The following is a 24,266-nucleotide window of genomic DNA, read 5'->3' as shown; positions in this document are numbered from 1 at the left end:
ACGTGAATGTTTAGACTAATTTTAAAAACTTTATCATCTTTTAATCGTTCTTTCATGTTATATTGGTATATTATATGTTATAAACATGAGCAATGAAGCCACAGCTCGTACTCGATCTTCGATCTCGCTGTGACCTGCTTGCTTCGTTCCGATGCCCAGGTGTTCTATATTTATATCCCATCCTGTCTGCAACTTTATACATGCGCTCTGCTTATACATACATTTGCCACCTACGAAAAGTCACAGAAGTTTCAGTGATCAGTGATTTCGGGAACGTGAGGTGATAGCAAATCAACCAGCATCATTTATCTACCAATCCAACTGCTCTGTGATATCGTTATAAATCACATGTTTAGACAGGCCGCCAGATGTATTGTTGTAAATCCATGTTTCATTGAACACGATAATAGATTTGCATCTACTAACCTCAGGCCTGTGTTGACAATATTAATGAATACGACCTATTTAGTGCAGGTCCGTTCAACTGACCCTATTGGTACCTCTCTTTCTAACAGAGACGAAATAAAAGGATAGACAATGCTTACCATTGCCCAAATTAAACCAATTGTCGGTTAAAAGTTGCCGTTGGTTGCTCTAGTGGTTGTATTCAAAATCAGACCTGTAACCTACAGAATGATGGCAACGGCTGAGAGCGGCAGTGATGATGAATGTACATGAAGTGGAAAGCAACAAAGCTAAACCGTAACGTATGAGTAGAAGCATTCTCCATTGGATGTTGCATCGTTTATATTACTTCAGATGTGCTAGTTTGTTATCGCGTGTATGAAGTTGACCTATTGTATCCGGTTTGCTCGCAGCTCTGTAATGCTTGCATGTTATAGCATTACCGGTGCATTTGTGTGGGTGTTCGACTGTCTGGCATAGACGTGTTCTTTGCGCGATATGAAAACTTACAATAAACATAACACACACAATCATTTATATATTTTTCTAGATCTTGGTATGGTTTTTACTTTTTCCCCATATTCTTGGTAAGAATCGTAAATACGTGCTGTTTTATCACATGTATATTTCACATCTAACACAAAAAATATGTAAATTCAAACGATTTTCATAAAACTCCGAGAATGCTTTGTTGGGGTAAAGTTTATAATAAATTGCTGTTTCCCTTATGTTAAATTCATGAAGGACTTCAGAGCCGAATCGCGCATTAAATAATCGCTTTCATACAACCTCGGTTTTAAGTGGGATTTGTATTTAAAATGCAATTTTTAATTTGCCGTCCAGTCTGTCCTAGACTCTTACACATAAATATACTGAGAAATGTAAAAAATGTTTAAAAATCTCTATTTATTTCCTTGCTGCATGTTATTTCAAAAGAAGAATGCGAATTGTCACTGAAAGCAAATTCTTTCGATGTACAAATTGTCACTTGTGACCTTGCTCCAAAACTATAATGACTTATTAAATAATTTTAAAAGAAGCACGCAAAACTTCGATTGTGAAGTACTAATAAACTCAGCTGAAAATTAAGTATGGATTAATATGCGATATGGAAAAACATTTTAGCGTATCAAATACTTGTAGAATAATTTTAATGTAGTAGGGACATGTTGAAATAGATAAACTCCTAGAGACATTTTGTGGACTATTTAATGATAGATGTTAGCGGACATGACTACACTTTCCTGACCGGAGGACGCTATTTTCTTCGTTCATGTTAGTTTTCACGTGTCCCCGCGTGTCTTCCACTCGCGTCCGCTCGCCCACGATACACGTATTCTCGAACTGTCACAAAATTCATCATGGCTTTCTTTAACACTACTTTTATGTCGCTGTCCTATCGTTTCTTATTGTATAGAATTTTCTCACTGTCACGCCGATTTCAAGCTTATCCATTGGTTAATTGAAGATAATTATTATAAACAAACTTGTTTTTTTTGGCTCTGTTGTTTTATATAATGTATTTATCTAAAAATGCAACTTGTTTTTAGAAATAGGTGGATTCTCATGATAACGTAATCTTATTCAGATTTATTGAGAATCGGAACAACGGATCTGCTCAGGAGTCGTGCCAAGTCGTGTTTATAATTCAGATGTTTTGAGAAACATATTAAGATTGATCTATATAGCTCAATTATCGATACGTATCAAGGCCTGGGAAGCCTCGCGATGTTCAACAATAGGTACAAATTACTTTAATGAATGGTAATCGTTCTGTTTTTTGTTCCCATTTGGTTTTCTATTTCTACAGCGGATGTAGAGAATGACATGTAGATACTGCGATGATCGATACACGATTAATATTAGTAAGTGCAATGCCTTCTCTAGGAGATATGAGATGACCAATGATGACGGTGACATTTCCCTTATTTCCTAATTGCTTTATTCGTTTTAGCCGTTTGATATCGAGATGGTTATATTCATCGGTGTTTTTCGAAACATCGGTAATGCTCATTTATATAACGCGAAGGGATCCGCGAGTTTAATTTTAGTAAAATGTTTATTTATCCTGTAAGTGTTCCAGTTCAGATGAATCACATTGAATTCAATTTATTTATTTTATCTTTTTACGACTAACTAACTCAACATCCCGTTCACAACGTCCCTAGAAACTTGAATTCGATTACTTTATTTCTTTTCTAACTTCGAGAAGAGTCCTGTCCCGACTTCAGAAACTTGTAATGCAATTTAATATTTAATTTGAACTAACTTACATGGTATCTTCTTTAAATATTTAGAAACCATGACTGACAATGCCTGAGAAAGAAATTCTTACCTACATGGTTAGGCTATTGTTAAGATTTTAAACAATAGCTGGTCCATCAACTTTAACAATTGTATTCGCTCACATGAAATAAGTTTTCTATTCTAGTTCATAATATCAAATGTATGTAATAGGTACGTTTTTGACATGATGATCCTTGTTTTCAAAAGAATCGCTAAAACTTATTTAGTTAATATCTATTATCAGTCCAAATCATAATAGGTAGTGGACTAAAAATACTTTCACTTCACTACAGCCAGCACCTGTTCCGAAACTAAATATTTCCCCTTTCTATGGACTGTCGCCAAAAATTGTGCTCTAACGTCCCCAGACGTATTGTTAAATTAATTTAGTGCGGTATCATTGGATTGTTTATTATTCTGCTCGGCTCCGTCATATGGCCGTTAGGCGCTGCCCGATGGGATATTCGTGAAGCCGTAAATTTATTCCTTGAATATTAGATTTTTATGCCTACACGAGATCTTGCAAAGGAAATGTTTAAGATAATATTTGTTCGATTGGTGAAAAAACTGTTTGGCCTAGCGGGAGAGTTTGTTGCACAATGTTTGGAAAAGTGCACCTAGCGTCATTACAGTAACGTTCTACAAGTGCTGGGAAACGGCTTTTTTGGAATTAAAGGTGAATGTTCCTTAACATGTCTAGAATGTCCATGAACATTATTAATATTCTGAATAACGCATTGACCAATGAGAAACAAGACAGCGGCTATGCCCCTTGTTTTTGTCTTGTCGGCCAGCTCCAATCGTTTGACGTAATTGCCTTCATTTTTCAATGTCGGAGGACATTGCCTTGGGAGAATTTATAATGTCACTCGCAAAATATCAATGTTTCAAAATATCTTAAAACGTTTTTTTAAGGCGAGCTTTCACCCTTTTTTGTTTTTGTATAAGCACCTAGCACACGAAATTTTATTCATCCTTCAAGAGACGACTATCCTTAGTAAATATAGATTACCAGTTATTATGCGTAGACCCTCAGCTTGGAGTGTTACATAAACTGGTGCTGTCATACTATTATGCTACAATAACATAATCGATCTCATTTATTTGCCGTCTATTACGTGTCTACTTCTTGTGACGTTACGTGTCCGCTAACCTTTACGAGAACGGTAAAAGAGCACGTCCGACCCACAAAATAATCAATGTAACGGTACCGTCAGAGTCTTTGGACTAAATTTTAATTTATATTATTGTTTCCCTGTATGCTTTTATTTAATGCAATCTGCACATTTGGGGTAATGGTGCGGACTTTTTTGCCAGAGAGGAATCGATTAAAAAATGAAATCGTTACGCAGAAGTTAGAAGCAGGATATACTATTTGGAAAGAAGTAACTAACAACCTCGCAGCAATTCATAGAAAATAGCTGGCAAATAAATTACATCGGACGAGTCCACTCGGTACGCAAAATTTAATAAAGGAACAGTAATATTCCAAGTAGAGTGACGCCAGTAACTAAATTTTATTTTCTTAATGGCTCCATTTTAATCAAACCGACATGTCGCCTCGCTGGAATGAGTCGTTGTCAAATTGGTTTGTGTACACAGGTGTTGTTGCACAGAGTCCTTGTCGACCGATTAACTAATCATAATATGGATGTCAGTCTATCAAATACATAAATCGTAATACCTTTGTTTTGTTTAAGCGCCCAGGCATTAATGTGTAGGCTGGTAACCGCGGTTGATTCGACCACGCCCGCTCATATGAATCATAAACATTTATTGATTGCCAATCCGAAACACATTCATAATCGAACACCTCTTATTTTTCCAAATTAGAGGCATTCGTGAAGGAAACGTCTGTAATCTAGAAATGAACTGGCCTTGACCGCAATCGTTTACTTATCGATAAACAAAACGAAGAATTTTCCGATAGTGGCAAACGCTTTATTTGTCTAAGCTATTTGTTTTTGACCATGTGGAATGAGATCTGTACTATTGGGCTTTTTCTATTTATTCGGTAATAAAGGACTACGTAAGCTTCTTTATTAACCTACCCAACATTGAATAGTCCTCACAGTTTCAGACTAACGCCTAAGAAGAGGTCAAGGATTCGAACTCTGTCGCAATATCACTGCCTCTGGCGCAAATCCTAAAGACCTATACATATTCATAAAGAAAACAATAGATACAATTTAATAAACTCAAAGGAGCGACATATTTACATAAATTCACAGTAATTACTGAAACACGGCGATAAATAACTAAAAATAACTCAGATATGACGTAGAACAAACAAGTTATGACATCGCTTGTTATTGAAACTTTAATGGTGCTACGAGCTCTATTTGTACAAATTGAAAGGAGTAGGTTATTCATACCTAGTGCATTATATTACGTAACATTAAATACAAAATAAGTTACTCACGTAATTGTCGAGCTTGATTACTTCCCCTGTGTATTGGATTTGAATAATTTAAAACTCTCGCATGCGACGCAGACAGTGTCAATGTCAATCCATATGTTACAACTTCCACCGTATCGGATTTCGTACGATCACTCGCTGTTGCCGAAATAATGAAATTTGTGTACGTTTCTGATATAATGGAATCTTTTTCCTTTTCTTTTAATTTATCCGATATAAAGTATAAAGCATTCGTTGTGGAAATGTTGTTTTGTACTTCAGCAGGTTTTATCGCCAACGATTTTAGCAAACCAAAGTTAATGCAATATCGTGATTCGGGTAATCGTGATATCGTATTAAATCTCATTTTTCGTTATAATTATAATATACGGTATATGTTTAACTGGTCCCAGCCTTAATCCAGTTAACGGGGATCAATTAGAAGAATTACCTACCTTGTGGAAAACAGGGAAAATGCGTAATACATTATAATAACACCCAGTTTTAGGACCTTTTTTCTAAAGTGTGCAGATATTATCTGTGCTCAATCCAAACAAGGTCATTATGATTTATATCGATAATTCTGTAGCTTGATCTTACAGTTCGTTAGTCTGCATGTTTATTATACGGTAACGGTACCAATGCACTTGAAGTTATGTTATGTTAAGACCGAGTCTCGAAGGAAATTGTTAAAATACCACTTTGAAATGCCAGCGTCCAGTAAGTGCCACAAACTGTGAATGACATATTTGTCGGGAAGTCGTAAGTCGCTGCTTAGTTTATTAGTTAAGGATCGCCTTCACACCTCTACCCCAAGATTTAACGTAGGTATTAAATGACTGTTTGATAATAATTTTACCTTCTTTAGAATCTGCTAGTAGCACCTTACTTACTTCAATGATAACCGAGTTATAATATTTCCTTACAGATCAAGGTTTCGCAATTTTAAAAATATTATTCTTTTTTAACATCAATATACAATGTACGTTACGATAATGTAAAAATATTTATTAATCCGTTGGTCGATGCTATAGAATTCAGATTTCAAATACTGCTGCACTGTGCCAACTCGGATATCGTTTAATATTTAACTGTTTACGGAAGATAATGTTATTGGGTAGGATATTGCGAGCGTAGAGCAATATAACATGAATTTTACTAGTGTAAAACACAAATGAATCGTTATGATATTTGTTTAACTAAAAACCGATAAGTGCTTACATTCTAAAATTAAGATAAATATGTTTACACACAGTCTTATATTGTGTGTCCTCGTATAATTTTATACTCACTTGCGAAATACATTGACGTCATGGACAGACGAAATAACGATCTACACGTGACCTACTCTAACCTAGTGCTGTACGATTGTACATTTATTACTTACTAAATTCTCCCGCTGTCACTATCCGGAAACATCGGTGACAATCTGTACTAATAGTTAGTATATAGGTCGACTGAAACTCGTAATACAATTCGATCCATGTCTGGGAAACGTGGGTGTATTCCTATATCGGTGTATGTAACTAGGATGCGAATTGTGACGCCATCTGTGCAAACATTGACCTTCGCAACGCTACGGTTGTTTGTCGAGCGCGTCGCGACCCGACTCATCAATACTTTACGATTGTTGTCGCTATAAACACTCAAACTCTTTGATGATAGTCATAAACAAAACATCTATTTTGAGATGTGATTTTTGTAGATTAGCCTCACCCCCTACCTGTAGATGCGGTACTTAGATAGCATAGCTCTAAAGATTCAATCTCCATTATCATTGCTTACATTAGTCATAATTAGATGATTTGTCTCGCTAACATTTAATAAAAACACACTGTCTGTTTGAAACCAATATTAATTTTGTAACAAAGCAATAGCTGATAACGTAAATACCTACCAACTATACAATTTATAAAATGACTTACTTTTTTCCACTCTCTGGGAGATCTCTCAAAATAGCTTATAAATGTTCCCATTGCTAGCTTTTCATAAGTTAGTATCGGCTTTTTTCTGGTATTAGGGTTTTTCAATTACAGTACGCTAAAGTAGAAAAATTGCAAAAAAGATAGGCCGCTGCGTTTGCTAGAAAGGCGATTATATCGATACATCCTTCGCTTTCCTACAACAGGTTAAACAGACACAGTGTTGTATTCGGCGAACGAATCGCGCGGGACTTTCGTTTGACAGCGGTCACGGTGCGCGCCGGTGTCGCTGCGTGCGTGCTGGATAGATAGGCGCCGTTATCGCCGCACCGTCAAGATGGCGGCGCGTGGCGTCGGCCATTGCGCGCCGCGGTCGTTGACGCGGCCCGATCGTTGGCGTGGCGGGCTATTGATTGCGCTTGGGTAACACCGCCGACGTACAGCGACATCTTGTGGCGATATGCGGAAATGTACATTTATTTCGTTTTAGCTAGATGGCGTCAGCGATTTAATATTGTTGGAGCTTTAAATTTTATTAATGTTCTGACTTTATTTTGGCCGGGTTTTTGTTTTTATCTAGATTATTATATTACGGAAAGTCTTTAAATAAGTGTCTCAACATTCCCTTAACTCGATATTATTTGTGTATTGATTATCAATATTAATTTACACTACTTTTTTGTCTCCAGTGCAAAGACTTCGAGAAGGTGGGCGCCACCATAGCCGTGACGCCATGCGACGTAGTGGAAGAAGCAGACATCACATTCTCCTGCGTGGCAGACCCTCAAGCAGCCAAAGAGGTATTATAACCATGAGTGATGCTTTAACCAAATTAAACATTTCATTCAGTAGATATGACTGAAAAGAAAAGTCATCTTGGAAGGAAACTAACAGTAAAAGGTTTTCTCTTTATCCTAAATTTTAAAATGAAATTGTACAAATACTTGCTATTTTTCACAACATTTATACAAATAGGAAACCAAACAACTTTACGAAATTTAATTAATAATAACTTTCAAGACAATAAATAATTACCAATAATTTATTCATGTATTTCTGATAGCCTTGTACAAAGGTCAACAAAGGGCTGCCTCGAGCGACGCGCCGACCTTTATTAGGGTCTTAATGGGTCAAGTGGGGTCAGAGAGAGGGGAGCGGAAGGAAATGCTAAAATATTTAAGAACTGTACTTTATTACGTAGACGTGTGTTTACAACGAGGATCTTTTGACTACTGTAGTTATTTTTTTGAGAGATATCTTACACCTACCTCCATGCCTATCTATTAAAGATAAATACACGACGTAGGGCGGTGTCTCTCACGAGAGACAAAAGAGAGAGGGGATAGTAAGTTCTATAAGTAAGCTCTATAGCTTGAGCAAAAACTTGACTACTTCAAGGGTATAGAAACACCTATTACGGTCTTCTTTTTTAAAATATAAATTGTGAATAAGAATTTTCGTAACTTTCATATGAAAATGGATATAATTAGTTGACGACAGTAGCTCCTTGTCTCGATATTCTCGTCTGAATATAAATTAGTTATTGACTCACAAATGGTATTAAATATTCCTTCACTAACAGTATTTAGAGTACTTTCGTCTAATCTTATTATAACACATTTTCTCAGTACCAACCTACACAGGCTCCGTAGCCCTAATTGTATTTTCACGCATCATTTCAACATCCTAACGATTATGTGTCTTAGATACTGTTATGATAATGAGTCTAGACTGAATATTAAAAGGCCTGTCTTTGAAGCTCATTAAGATATTCGTATATTATGTAAATTATTTGCCAAATCCTTTGATTTGATACTTAGTCTCTAAGAGAATATTGTATGTATTTTGTCGCATTTGTTATGAGTAATTTTTACTAATGTACTTTTTGTTTTCATCATTGTTTATATCCATGTTACATTAGACTTGTCTACAAGCTAGCCCAATCGATTTCATTGAATTATTAAAGTCAACTATATAAATAAACTTTTAATGCCATGTCAATACACATACACATGAGTAAGGACAACATAATATAGTTCTATGCAAACAAGAATATTAACAAAGTAATACAGAGCTGTAACAAATTAGCCGCAGTCTGCATGCCGCAGGATCTCCATTGTGAACAACATTTAACAATGGCACACAGTTCATATTAAGATGCTTTACAACCATTGTGTTTCGCTGCAGAAACATTTCGCGGTTCATATCATTTTGTCATAACTTTGTTGATTTTTATGTAACCGTTTGAGGTCATAAAAGGCCTAAAGCCTTTATATTTTATTACAAGATTGGTCTGATGTGTTGATATTTAGAATTATGTCTTAAAATAAGGAGCATACATCAGTCTATAAAAATGAAACTATTGCTTAACAATATTTGAATGAAAGCATCAGATTTACAACCATCAATGATTATTGACTTTCCGAAATATTCTAAATTCAAACAATGAAATAAACACAAATTCTTACTGTATAATATCCCTATTGTTTGTTGTTACGTTTCAGTAACATTAGTTTTCATACATGCCTAATAATATGAATATCTGAATCCAGATGGTGTTCGGCAACTGTGGTGTGCTGCACTGTCCGTCGCTGGAGTCCAAAGGCTACGTGGAGATGACATCAATAGACGCGGACACGTCGCACGACATCGTGGAGGCCATCAGCGGCAAGGGAGGCAGATATCTCGAGGCACAGGTAAAACTATTGAGTATAAAACTGAATTACTAGACCCGATAGCTAGTATTCAACAGCGCACTAGATAAGTTTAGCTTTGTATCTAAAACTAGAGAGAGAAATGTCAGCAGAAAATACTTAACTAGTCGTGTTAAGGAGGCCGGAAAGAAGCTAAGTCATAAGATTAATGAAAGAGATTACTACAGGAACAAAGAAAGTGTTGTCTTCTTTTGTTTCTTTGGGAATAGCTTAGTAATTAAATTCTAGAGTGGAATTTTATACAACCACTAACGCAAAGCTTTATAGTCATAGATACAATTTTACTACAGGTATAAAACGTTTATGTTTATTTTTAACTGTCTCGAAAGCCTGTTCTGCGCTAGTGAACATTAAAAGTTAGAAACTAATATCGTTTTCTCAAAGCTCTAACTTCTGCTGCCTCGAAACGACTTATATAATTGAAGGGAAAGATTTCATTACTTTTAGGTTTTACTTGAAACTACTGACAACATTCTTAGTTTTGTCCTTGAGTGTTAGCGATTTCGGAAACCTATATATATTAGAATCGGTATCATTTGAAGCTTTTAGGTAATTAATTTTGTTATAAGGTAAACCTCTCATTATATAAATAGAGTGAGTTCTATTTGACCAATGTTTTTCCTTGATTCTGTTTGAGGGATATAAGAAAGTAGCTAACATTCCAAATTCCATTCCGGATGTCTAAGCAAGTATCTTAAAGTTATCCTTTTAATTTCTAGATCCAAGGCTCGAAGACCCAAGCGGAGGAAGGCACCCTGATCATCCTGGCGGCGGGTGACCGCTCCCTGTTCGACGACTGCCAGTCTTGCTTTAAGGCGATGAGCAAGAACTCCTTTTACCTTGGTAGTAGTCAGCTACTCCGGTTGCGGGCGCAAGGAACTTTGGACGTTGACATTTATGTTTGCCATGTTGTAGATTGTGCCTGCGGTGCATCATTCCAAAGATTATTTTTTAAATCTATGCTTTCCCACTACTGGGGGCAAAAGACTCCCCATATACGTCTTGATATTCTCTAATCAGAACTATGCCGGCTGTCACGCCAACTTGTCCTAGATTTATTGCATGATAATATTTTTTGTATACGTAAATCGATTGTTATATATTGTTTTTACACGTCATAATAGCCTTATTTTCTCTTGGAAAAATGTACATTATTTTTTATTAGATGCCTTAATATATTGGTTGGACTTAGTCGATAGCTTTACTTAATATTTTTTGGTTTTAGTTGTTGCCTTTCTTTATATCGTTTTTACCGATTTTATCAGTTTTTGAGCATCGCGGGCAATTTTTTGTATTGCTTGTTTATTTTATTTTTATAGTTTGATGCATGTTTTTTTTTGTTTAACTGTCAACGTCTAAATCTGAGCGTCCTTTAAAATGTGCTTTTTATTTTAGGATACTTCAGAAAGTATTTAGATTATTATTTTGGAACAGACAATTGTATCCCGACGTGAGAACTATATTTCCTCTTAAAGAAAAAAAGAAGTTCAGCAGTACTTGCATAAAAATAAGTAAATAAAAATATCTCTGTTGGCCAATTAGGCACCCTCCTTCGTTTGACTCTCTCGAAATAAATTAATTAATGAGTTATTTACTTGCAGGGTTACATTATATGATCGAGAAAATTACTACAAGTAACTAAAAAGTTACTTATACTGAGAAACGTGATATTCTTTGTCAGCTTTATTCGGAATCAATTTACTGTGTTCCATATTTACTATTAATTCTTCAAATAAGTAAGACAAAATTGCTTGAAAACATCAAAAAAGCAAATGGCTTTTTTGATGTTTGTTGTTATCTTCATATTTAAGACGATCGTATCACAGCTTGAATTTCACAAATTGCTCTATATATTAACCTCATTGTGTCATTATCGATGCTTCTGTTTATACATTAGGCTATGTTCATGTGATCGCGACAGAGCGCAAAACTGAATATTGCGCGTACTTTTACGGAAACTATGCACCCGTTTCTTATAACAACATTCCTTGTTGATTCTATTTAAACAGGTCTACTTCAAGTACCCTGTGTCAGACTATAAACTGCCTGCAAATCGCATGTGAATGTGATGATAGTGGTGTCGCGTGAGCTTAGCCTTAGTGCGGGGAACACGACGAGTTGTGGCGCCGAGCTGCAAGGCGGGACACATTAGATGGTTACCACTCAGGGCACTCAGATAGTTTTTACTTACTGAGTGTTCAACGCTGCTGAGATATACAATCGTACCGCTTGGGTGCTTACCGATATGGTAGACTTAACGGGGCGGCGCGGTGGCGCTGCAACGACTCGTGTTCGCGCATTTATTTTATAACAATAAGCAATTAACCGAAATGCGGTTTCCTAGAGCCGAAGTATTAAACACTGTTGTACGTGCAGGTGACATCGGCAACGCGTCGAAGATGAACTCAGTGCTGCAGGTGGTGGGCGGCGTGTCGCTGGCGGCGCTGGCGGAGGGGCTCGCGCTGGCGGACCGCGCCGGCCTCAACCAGGCCGACCTGCTCGACGTGCTGGCGCTCACGCCGCTCGCCTCGCCGCATCTCATACTCAAGGGCCGCGGTCAGTACCACACACGGCAAGAGATCTCACTGACAATGCGGACTACGCTACCCCTCTATCAATCTGACTTTTTTACTTAAATGATGTTTTGATGGTCATGACAAAGCTGACTAAGTGCTAAATTAACGATGCTCCGAAAAAGTATTTGATTTATTGCTAGTAGCAAAAAAATACATCTTATTACACACAAAGACGACTTATAATCTTATGTTTAACATTCCAGCGATGATCGAGTCGTCGTACTCGACGCACCAACCGCTGATGCACATGCAGAAGGACCTGAAGCTGGCGCTAGGCCTGGGCGACGCGCTGGAGCAGTCCCTGCCGCTGTCGGCCACCACTAACGAGATCTTCAAGCACGCCAAGCGCCTCGGCTACGCCAACCACGACGTGGCCGCCGTCTACATCCGCGCCAGATTCTGATCCGACCGCACGCCGCCCAAACAACCACACACACTAGACACATCCTCTTAACTCCAATACTTTATTTATCCTTCAGTTGTATCCATATCTGAGGTAAACGCGATTGTTATTGAAAATAACTATTGTAAAGGAATATATTGCGGTTTGTTACAGTGACTCCCCAAGGAAATCTTTAGGTGAGTATGAAAAAGTATTTTGGATCCTTTGATTCCTTGTCCGCATCAAACCTCAGTTTTATCTTAAAATAATTTTGCAATATAGAACTACGTGTTGCAAAAGTATCTTAATTAAGGCCGTTTTTGTCACCGGCCAGGTGCGACACATACGGCACACCCATCTTTTAACTAGAAAATGTACATGATTCATGATACAAAGCAGCCAAGCCAACATGTAGTTCAATAGTCTTAAAGACAAAAATCGCGTTTTAATCATTGATTGTGTTTAAATCGACTTACAACATGACTATGCCTCGAGTCGTAAGTGGACATTACAATTAATTTAACTCATTATTTTGTAAGTATAATGAAGTAGATTTTAAATCAATCATAATCGTTTTCGTCAGAATCGTTTCATGTCAGAGATAAATATATCTTAGGTTTTAGATAGTAAAGATGTGTTAATATAAAGTTTATAAAACATTGTTAACGATATGTATTTACTGAGATATAATCACACTGTCCAAAAAACACATTATATTTATAAATGACATTAGAATTGAATGTAATGAGACGGCCCGGACAGCGCAAGTATCTCGGTACATAGATTTCGTCGTTAAGTAGAAATAAATCAAATATCATTTTGTATATTCTTATAATCTTGTTAAGACGGACCTGCTTACAGAATGAGGAGCGATAACAACGGTTATTAACTACTTCATAACCTATTCCCGCATCAATGGTCTTTATTTGTTTTAAACAGTAATTTTGCCAATATCTATCTATAAAATAAATTGATTTTAATTTTTAAAATTAAATTGTTAAGCATTTAATAAAAAATCGTGGATAACCACAGGGTAACTTGTTAATTATTTAGTTAAAATCATTTTTTTTATCATAAATACTATTCTAAGACTTCATTGGAACTATTATTCTCACCGCGTTATACTTACAATCAGAACACATATTTTATTATCAGTATCTATTATTTTGTGAATAAGCTATCTCATGACCAAGCTTTCCTATCTCGTTTTTGATCGATGTTCAATCAATTGTAATGAGATACAAACCTAGTTTATTTAGATCACAAGAATTCTCATTTGTATCTTTCTGTGTACAGTAGAATATAGACTTTATTAAGGAGGTGTAAAGTTGATATGTGTGCGTTGTTTGAGGTGAAGTGTTGAGCGCAGTGTCAATATCATAGAGACGTGTTGGACTTTTAAAAGCGTTGTTTAAAGCCATCGCTTTTTAATCTTAGTGTTTTATAAACGCTGGACTTTGACTCATAATACTTTCTGTGCAAATGATTTAATTAATATAGTAATAGATAAGAATTATTTCAGAGCGAGCAACAGCACAAAATGTGTTGCATTTTATTATATATCTTATTTAATTACAATAGGCTCGATCATATGCAGATGAACTATATGTGTGACATTCATTTTAATGTTGTATTAGCCAGTTACAAGAATACGTTAGCCATAAAGTTTGAAATGTTAAAATGTTGTAATAGATTCGGAATAAGTTTCCACCTAACTAGTAGTTCTGATCAGTCTCATTATAACGAAGTATTCAATAGTTGTCAGTAAATTCGAATGTGGAGATGTTAATTTAAGACAATTTAAGTTAAGTCACAATGTGAAGTCTGTTTAAATGAGTTAACTAACGGTGAACACTAATTATCTCATTTCTGTTAGTGTTCCGGTAATGTCTGAGGGTTCCATCAATCACTATTTGTCTGATGATAAAGTATTTTATTATTGGTAAATTTCCAATAAGGGATAAAATTTAATTTTATATTAAATACATAAAATGAATTAAATGAAAGTTTGACAGACAATCATTTAATATTAAATTTATTCTTACAAAGGTACGTTTTAAACACAGCAAAACTGCAGTGCTTCTAAACCACACCTATCTCGAAGCACTTGATTTTAGTTTAAAAACAGCGACGATTATGAAAAAATCATTTGAATATTGACTAAAATGTAAATTGTGACCATAATTATTTAGGACTAAGATTAAAATAAGGACTTATAAAAATAAATTGTTACAGTCCAAAGTGGTGTATGTTGCTTTATGTTACGTATTTCTTTCAAATGATTGTCATCTTTAATTAGCTACAATAAACTATGTTTATTAATTATTAGGCATTTTTCTTTTATTTCCCCTTTTTACTCAATACCAGGCTTAAGTAGGGGTAGACATTAACGTCAACTTTAAAATTAAAACGAAAATGAGGAAGATACGTGTGAAAAAACATATTCTTAAAATGTTACCGTTGTTTTTTTTCTTAAAAAAGGCACACGCACTAAGACAATCAAGTCACATGCACAAAAATACCCAGACTTAGGACAAGCATTCGTGAATCACACAAATGCTATCCGTAGTATCCGTGCTGTCAAAGCGATATATGTATGATCGAACTCGACACTTCTTGCATGGAAGTCTACATGGTGACTAAAGTATCTGCAATTCGTCGTATCCAAACAGTCCCTGTAACCATGCGATAGGAAAAAATAATAAATATAATGTGTTGATAATAACAACACAAAAACTCGACCACTTCATTGGCATCTCAATCATCTAATAAACTACCTATCAGCCGTAGTCAGATATCGCATCGCACAAGTTGCGCCACAACACCCGGTCTCGGCCAGTTTGAAGAAGGCGGGGCCCTCAAGCAGATCCGAGGCATTGTAGGTCTAGGTAGGTGTAATGACTTGTCTGCTCAGACGGCCATTGGCGTCTAAACAAAAATGCATGTAAAAAAGTAGACTTCATCAGTATTAGGTAGGTAAACGAGTGTAAAATATATTTCATTTTTTTTTATCTTTTCATCCAGTAACTTCCGAAGACGATTCTTCAAACCGACAATTCATACGGGTTCGGTGCCGTAGGAGATCGTTGCACTTTTTGTCGCCATTGATGGTTGATGTAAGTACAAAGTTAAATTAATGATGAATGATGATTTCTTTACAAATCTCTAATTTACTACGAATGTGAAATCGGCTTTACAACTATAATCAAATCAATATTGCTGCAAGGGTCAATAAATTCAAGTTTTCTATTTCTATTTGTGTGCTACGAACGCCAAATTTGCTTTATTTCTCCATTTTGCCACAAATTAAATCATCACTATTGTAACAAATGCCAAACTTGCTCGTTTGCTAAATTCTAGAGATGCGCCGAGTAACACTTTTGCCGAGTAACGAGTACCGAGTACTCGGCCGGGTAACTCGGTTCAATCAAAAGGCGCGTAAACAAGTGCAAACAGGCTTGCGCCGGTCAAGACGTCGGCTCGCGTTAAAAGAGGAATCGGCTGTTGCCAGAACGTGCAGAGAGCCTCGTGCTCCTGCATCATAACTTATCTTTGTTAAATTTTCAATATTAATTACTTTTATTACTGTTCTCGTAATTTTGTCTCATTATTCCTAAATAATTAACATAATTTTGATTTTATTAATACAGATTTTGAAAGATTTCCTAAATTACTAATAATTATTTTTTCATTAACAATTGTTTTAATTATACCTAAATAAATATATTGATTTTCTTAAACAAAGTATACTCGTAACTCGTTACCAAATAACCGAGTTATTCGGCCGAGTTCGAGTATCGAAAAACCCGCCGAGTACGCAGAGTACTGAGTATCAAATGAGTACTCGGTAATCTCTACTAAATTCGATACAAATGTCAAGTGTAAGTTGCAATTTGTTTGCATGCCCCTTTCTCTACGACTTTGCTGCGTGCGCCAAGTTGTTGCTACGAATGTCATATTTGTAACAAAGGTAAAATCAGAACCCAGCATCAACTTGTCTTGATAAGGCTGGCACAGGACCTTAGAAATTGGCATGAGAAAAGGGAGGCCTATGCCTAGCAGGGAGAGGGCAAAGTAGAAAGACCCACAGTCTTTGTCCTTCCACTGCTAAGCATAGGCCTCCCTTTTCTGGATGGATGATGGAATGCAGGCATATAGGATGATGATGATCATCTTGTAATAATTTAATGAATCTTGGTTGTTATTTAATACTTAATGACATTGCCAATTTGCACACGCTTGGGCCAAGGCCTCGTCGCAAAACAAATTGTAAGTTACATATCATTTTGATCGATGTTGACCTTCAATGTACAGACAATTTTACGACAAAGTGTATAGGTATCTAAAAATACTGCGATCTCATGATTTAGGCGCGCTGGTCACGCTACCAGGTAGCGAGCATAAAAATCGTGATCCGATAAATGTCGCGAAATCATAGGGGACGCCAACTTGTGGTTGTCACTAACAAAACATTTGTTGAAAAACTAGCAGTCTTATTAAACCTGGTTTTGACAGTTTTCTTCTTGGACATTCGAGGAGCCAAACGTGCTGAATATGAAAATGAAACTTTATAAAAATCGGTCAAGCTGTTCCAGTGGAGATCATATATTATGGTAAGTATTAGTAGCTAGCAGCTTCCGTGTCTTGGAAGGCACGTTAAATTGTGGGTCCCGGCTGTTATTCCTACACCTTTGACAGTCGTTACAGGTAGTCAGAAGCTTGAAAGACTGACAACCAGTCTAACCAATGGGTATCGTGTTGCCCAGGTAACTGGGTTGAGGAGGTCATATAGGCAGTCGCTTCTTGTAAAACACTGTTACTTACCTGAATCCGGTAAGACTGGAAGCCGACCCCAACATAGTTGGGAAAAGGATGATTATAGTAGTTAACATTGAGACATGAGAATTTTATAAAAATAATATAAGTGATGAATTAAGAAGACATAATCTTCGGTAACTATACAGGTTGGTACACCGAGACATGGTTCTCGCACTAGTGATGGTGAGTATATTGAATGTATATGAAAATAATAAACCTCCCCCCGATAATTCCTTAGAAAGGTAAAAGTTGTTTTTTAATAACATTTGTTAATCAGTCTGTCTCAACAGACTCACACAGTACTGGCATTTTTAATTATAGAAGTTGAATCTATGTTTATCATTCTTTAGCAACAATCAAAAAATCGTGATAGGTACTGGCAACTGGTACACAGTTGCTGGGATGTGAAGGCGCCTCGCCGGCTAGACAGTTATAGCTTTAATTGTTCGCTTGTAATAGACCGGGCAACTGTGGTCGCACGTGTTAACGGAAGACGTCATGATGTCCGCTCCGATACAGTTATTTTGCTTCTCTACGTCACTGGTTGAATTACTACATTATTATAATGGAGTTGCAGCAACGTTTCCTTGACGAAAAATAAGTGTTTCTGATCGTACAGCATCGCGGAAATCGAATCCACAGTATATACCTACATATCATATCAACCATTTCTTAAACCCTCAAATTAAAGAAAACAGTTTTTATAAGTATCTTCAAAAAAGCTTACTTAAAATATCATTTTCGCAATTTGTGTGAGTTGAGGGAAATTGTTGGCGACCCCTTTAAAAAAGTTGGGCTGAACATGCAAAACCGCAATAACTCTAACCTTATTATGAAAGAACTTACAAAGAAAAATTACAAGCTTATGTTCAGTTGATTAGAAAACTTACAACTTGCAGCAACAAAACTAGCATAAAACCCGATTGTGTTCCAAACTTTTAATTGCTCACCTACCTATGAAACCTCCATGACTGGAAACTTTTTAAAATCTAGTGTGTCACGGTGACATTTGTGATTTGTAATTCTTTTGGATAACTTTTTAGGATAAATTTTGTTTAAATTTATGTGTGAATCATGTCTTTCTTAACAGAATACTTTGATGAATATCGGCAGCATCCCATCAGGAAAACTAAAATGTGAGTTATGTTTAATTATCTACTTCTGTGCCTTAATGTTTATACCTGTAAACTAGCCCGTTATTATTTTAGATTGATTGTGTTTTAGTGGAACTAGTACCTTTTGCTGTTTATTAAAAATAACTTTTCGAGTGCTTGTTTAGTTGCCTTCCAGAACAAAGATGGGCCAAAATGGAAGGAAAATGGCTCGACCCAAAAGTTGGGACACAGGACGTAAGTAAACATAACTATATAATCAAAAACTTCATTTACCACGTATTATGTCTATTTATTAACTGCATGATATTGTGTGATGGACAGAAAGCATGGACGGACGAGGAAGTGGACGCCTTCATCAAGGCTACGATGAAGAGTCTTCGAGGACAGTCCACATACCACAATGACTACTGCGCACACTTAAGTCCAGGTACGATATGACATTTTCATATTGCTCATAATATTATGACTTCTTAATCATTTGTCTGCATGTGCAAAAAAATTAGCCGAGTTGGCATCTAAGTGCGGCCCAGTTGCCAGGCACCACAGAAATAAACTCAATAGGCCTTATAATTTAGGAGCTGTTAGTTTGATCCCAATAATAAGGAATGGCAGAAGACAATGTAAATTCAATTTTTCTCTCACCAGAATTCAAATACCGCCAGTTTAAGCCACGCATCAAGAAATTAAAGCCATGTTCGGAGGTCCTAGCGAAGAAGGAGGTGGAATACTCGGTGGTGCAGGTTCCGAAGCTCGCCATCAAAGACACGGAGCTGATGAACGATGCCAGAGAGATCTACGAGTCGGACCTCAACTCGCCCACATTGGAGCCGCTGCGAACACATTTCAGGAGTTAGTTTTATTCTTTTACCTTAATTCAGATTTATTCTAGGACTTCCGAAACGGTAATTGTTAACTCTAGTTGCGCTGCTCAGAAATTACCCTCCTGTGGGGAACGGCTAGACTTCTTTGCAATTTTTTATTTAGTAAAGGAGTATATGTTGTGATGAGTACAAGTGATGAATGAATGCTGTTTAGTGGGTATTGCACTGATCCTAAAAGATTGGAATGGGATTGTGACGTGATTTTTTTTAAATACGACTCCCGCACTATGGAATTTAATCCTTGCGTCGCGGGGGGTTTTACAAACATACAAATCACAAGCACAAAGACACCCAGACTCAGAACAAGCATTTGTGGATCACACAAATACTTGTCCTACGCGGGGATCGAACCAGCGACACGACGCGTACAGTGGTTTTAGCGTGGTGACACTGGTGACCTCTACCACTCGGCTATCTGTGCAGCATTTAATTATGATGTGGACTGTCGCTATCGAGTGAATTTAGGGCATTTTTAAAAAGTGTAGTGAAAAGTAAGTTCCTAGTAGCTCTAAGTAAAATAAATTGTAGATAACTTCGATAACCTGTGTGGATGATCAAATCGGAACTCTCGTAATCGATTACGATTTTGCTTTAGTCTAGCGTCAAAAGTTCTAACGGTTTCATTGAGTGTTTCGAAAAGAAAAAAGCCTGCCATAACAATACGTTTAACTTTTTAACGTGTCAAAAGACGGCAAGTTATCCCTATTACGAAGCCAGAAAACTTGTTATAAGTTTTCTGGCCTTGTAAGTTTTGAAAACAGTTTAGCGGTGCTATTCTAATAAGCTGTTTCTATGCGTTAGTTGATTCAATCGGAAATGCGCAACTTATGAGCGACACCAGTTTTATTGATCTTTAATTTCAACTTAAATTCGTTATAACCTAACTATAGTTATAGAGTAGAGCATTTAGCCAATAGGTTTTAGATTTTAGCGATTAATCCATTGCTTAGCATAGCGTGTTACGTCAAGTGTGTGTAAAAGCATAACGATTTCCTGTGAACTTTTCATTTAGGTAAAATTATTAGACAGTACCCGAGCATAGCTAGGTAAGTTAGTTAAATATAAGTAGCGACTGTCACCACGCACGGTGATGAAAGCATATCTCTTGATTACGATCAGATATGAATGCATTATAACAATGTGTAACAAAATGGTTTGTTTTGCAAACGGACCGGCTGTGACGCAAGTGAGTATATTGTTGTTCAGAATCGACAAAACAAATGCAATGCACTGATATTTTTGTTAGCGAACACGCGGTTAATGCCGACGCACTTCCTTTTGTATGATTGTTTAAGTAATTATTTGATGTTTTCATTTTGTTGAGATATTTCGAGAGGTTTATTTCAATATGATTTGTTGCTTTGTACCTACATTTAGTTGTTAAAGACCAACGTGGAGGGAGATTTATTCTTAAGAGGAATGTTGTTGTGCAGTATAGATATAGCTGCATTCAGATCAAGGGGCAAAATAAAGGGAAACAAATAACAAATACTGTCTTTTTATGCATGCCTTTTACAATATTTGTTAAAACTAATAATTAATGAAGTGTAGTACCATGAATCATTTTTTATCCGTCATTTTTTTGTGGAGTTTTAAATTAACGCTATCTAAATCCTCATCCCAGTCGCAGTTTGAGGATTTTGTAAATATCATTACGTAAACGCACTTTCGTAACCAATTACACTATAGACGGACTAAAATATTAGAAGAACCCTACAAAATGTATAGCCCATTAAATAATACAATGCTTTCTACCTCATACCAAGTGCTCAGCACCGCTCATGTGATTGTAACGCACTATTGTTGGTGATAATGACCCCTCAAGTATCACAAACATGTTCACGATACAGTGACAGTAATTACAGCCGCGTACATCTACGAGGGAACAAAGCGGCCGTAGTTGTAACTTGTCAACCAGCCTGATATTGTAACTGTCACGCTACACTTGCTAATGTAATGTGTATAAATACGTAGTCATAGTCGGACATAGTAGCATATAACTTTATAGGTAGTTTTTAAAACATTGATCTTTCTTAATTGAACGACGATATATCACCATCGGCCTTTTTAAAAAATCATCCCTTTTTTAATTTATCATACGTTTTTTCGCCTTTCTTTCACACTACGTACTTTTTGACAAGCTATAACCGCTTGAAGTAGGTTTTCTGCAATTATGTAAAAGAGACGACATCGACACTGCGCTGTGATGTGCGGCATCTTAATTTTTCAACGGTATTTCAAGAGTGGTGGACGGTAGGACTGTTTGTCTTTTAAAATTAAATATTTGTATTGTAAATTATCATTTTTTTTGCGCAGTTTTCGGCTACACCCGTAGACACTTCTTCCACACTGGTCTGTCGGAGTACCAGACCGGCATCGCCCGGCTGGCGTACGAGATGATCCGGGATGACCGAATACCGCGGTACCACGCGCACAACGGCTGCCGGCCGAAGTGGGGACACCCACCAGAGGAGGAAAGACAGCCGGAGCTGGATGGGATACCATTGGATGGGGAGAGACTGTATTAAGTGTATATTGGTGCTGTAAGATTAAAAGGAATATCTAAAGGCTTCTTTAGACGATGCGAGAAATATTTTTCGGGTAGCAATTGGTACGGGAGTCGCACGGCGCCGGTATTGTAAGTGGTATATCAGCATCGTTACTTTTACGATATATCTCGTAACGTCTTAATATGCTTTAAAAGTCAACAGGGTTGCATAAGTCCATAATACATGGTCCTAAGACCAAAAATCAATGAAATCCGTGAGTGTTCTCAGTCCCAAGTTTATTTTGTACAGTAAGTATCTTTTACTTGCAATTTTAAGTAGTAAATAGATCAATATATTTTCATAATTACTGTTATTAAAATGGTTTATATCCTTAACTGTAATATCTACTTAGCCTCTTACGTTACTAGGATAAGTATTTATCAGTTTAATCGATATGTTGTTCACTTTATTGCATTTTAAATTTATTAATCGAATTGTTTTAGTGAAACTTGTCTGTAGTTATGAATTTCGATTTCAATTAAATAATGTTAAGCCTGTACACACAATGTTTGTTTGAATTCATTCCTATTGAGAGTACGATAATTTTGACAACCTTTTTCTTCCCTTACATTGAAGACCTAAATTAGCGAAATTCTGCGTCGAAATGTTTTCAAGCAACGTCGTGATGATAAATCATATAATTAACATGCACTTTTTTTCTTATTTAGATAATAACATATGCAAGTGAAGCTAATCTTTTAAGGCTCAAAGTTTTATTTCTATACTATGAAAGTAAAGCTCTTTATTGTAACTTACTAAAATCTTGCTTAAAAATGTTAACATAAATTATAATGAATCGTAGGATAGTTATACTTTAACTCATAGGTAAAGTATCTGAGTATCGAGTGAGCTGCTAGCTGCTGCACCACCCGCCTATCGATGATAGGAACAAGTAAATGTTTACAATCGTATTCCTATTAATCTGCTCTTTGTGTAGGAATTAGCTAAGTTTAGCGAAAGCGTACTTGCTTACATACAGTCTATTTCGAGCTATGCACCGATTATAGAGCTTTTAATAATTTTATAGACCTGTTTTCGAATAGATCGAGTAAAAGTTTTATGTCTACATATTTTCTTTGATAGTTTGCAGTTGTGTGAAATGTCATTAGTTTTATGGCTTGCTCATGATATACGTGCGTGAGATTGCTATGCCATAGCGTTTGATGTCCTCCGGTGTAAACCCGAGTTAAAGTTCATTGCACTACTTTAGAAAGGCGCGCGAATAAACATCATTTTTTAATAGTACCATAGCGACAGATTAGTACTAATTTTCAGGTGTTTATAAAAAAGCTTTCATCGCTTTTCAGAAACTTCTTTGATACTTCTAGGTCGTTGTGTTGTCAGCTTCTTATTATTGTCGATAGAAAAAAACTATAAGACTATATTTCTATAGTTTTCCATGTAAATAACAGTAAAAACTTTGATATTTAAACTGTAAATAAATATGATTTGTAGAACAAACATGTTTTCGGAAACATAATTTGATTGACACTATTTCTCTGTCTATTTTGGCTGAATCTATTCAAAAAGATGTTTCTTATAATTTTAACAGAATTCCATTTTAGAATAACGTAAATTGTAGGATATAAAAATGTAAACCAAACGTTGAGTGAAACATCAAGAGATAAGCACTGAACATTGTTAACACTTGTGAAATATAATAAAAATGTTAAAGAAAAATCAATCACTCAGTCACTGGCTATAAACTGAAAATTTAAAACTTTACGAGCATGTTAAAGCCGACGGTACGGGTTGAGTGTAGGGTGAAGGTGGCTGTTTACACAAGGAAACTGGTCACAAAGGGTTTGTTAGTCAGCATTGTGACAATTATAGTCCAAGAGGCACGCGATTAAAGTGAGTAACGTTTTTCAGGAGTATAATTTTGAGCGTTGGGTTGAATAGACAGAATGAAGTTGGAAAATATGTAGTAGGAATATGTTCATAAATACTGTTTAGGCAAAATGATCAATGGTCATCAAAGATTTGGTAAAGTATTGTGTTGTCTTTTGTTTTGTTTTAGAAATAAATAAACGCCACGGTTTTAACAAAAGTTACCCCCCTCGATAAATCGAAAACAAAAATAATTTATTCAATGCTTTTTAAGGAAAAATAAACAGATGGTCATGAAAATAATAATAATAATAATAATAAGCCCCCCAAAACCCTTTCCTAACGTCCGAGCTGAACATCGAGCTCACGTGGGGGGCGGACACGTGTACA

General features: G+C 36.2%; 2 protein-coding genes across 4 annotated transcripts in view; both read left to right on the top strand.

The window, feature by feature from the left end:
- LOC113502935 (putative oxidoreductase GLYR1 homolog) overlaps positions 1-15,008 on the top strand; it is a 50,444-nt gene extending 35,436 nt beyond the window's left edge. For 2 of the 3 annotated variants that reach the window (XM_026884695.1, XM_026884692.1), the window contains exons 8-12: positions 7,701-7,811; positions 9,564-9,707; positions 10,445-10,571; positions 12,102-12,281; positions 12,505-15,008. In XM_026884695.1, coding sequence (XP_026740496.1) covers positions 7,701-7,811; positions 9,564-9,707; positions 10,445-10,571; positions 12,102-12,281; positions 12,505-12,704 — 762 coding nt within the window. In that variant the 3' untranslated portion in view covers positions 12,705-15,008. The remainder of the gene's footprint in view (positions 1-7,700; positions 7,812-9,563; positions 9,708-10,444; positions 10,572-12,101; positions 12,282-12,504) is intronic. The other variant, XM_026884694.1, reaches the window with a different exon arrangement.
- Positions 15,009-18,504: 3,496 nt separating this feature from the next.
- On the top strand, positions 18,505-22,552 carry LOC113503189. The gene is made up of 5 exons (XM_026885026.1): positions 18,505-18,637; positions 18,781-18,850; positions 18,938-19,043; positions 19,262-19,465; positions 21,814-22,552. The coding sequence occupies exons 1-5, from the start codon at positions 18,576-18,578 to the stop codon at positions 22,023-22,025; spliced, it is 654 nt and encodes a 217-aa protein (XP_026740827.1). The 5' UTR covers positions 18,505-18,575; the 3' UTR covers positions 22,026-22,552.
- The last annotated feature ends 1,714 nt before the right edge of the window (positions 22,553-24,266 follow it).

The sequence above is a fragment of the Trichoplusia ni genome, chromosome 18, assembly GCF_003590095.1.
Source record: "Trichoplusia ni isolate ovarian cell line Hi5 chromosome 18, tn1, whole genome shotgun sequence".
In the NCBI taxonomy this organism is placed as follows: domain Eukaryota; kingdom Metazoa; phylum Arthropoda; class Insecta; order Lepidoptera; family Noctuidae; genus Trichoplusia; species Trichoplusia ni.
Note: the sequence above shows the minus strand (reverse complement) of the source record. Positions and strands in the feature narration are given on the sequence as shown.

Bases quoted from the DNA above. Each gene is read 5' to 3' on its own strand.
- LOC113503189 (XM_026885026.1), top strand. From the start codon at position 18,576: ATGTCTTTCTTAACAGAATACTTTGATGAATATCGGCAGCATCCCATC. The intron at 19,044-19,261 runs GTACGATATGAC...TTCTCTCACCAG, and splicing joins CTGCGCACACTTAAGTCCAG to AATTCAAATACCGCCAGTTT. The intron at 19,466-21,813 runs GTTAGTTTTATT...TTTTTTGCGCAG, and splicing joins GCTGCGAACACATTTCAGGA to TTTTCGGCTACACCCGTAGA.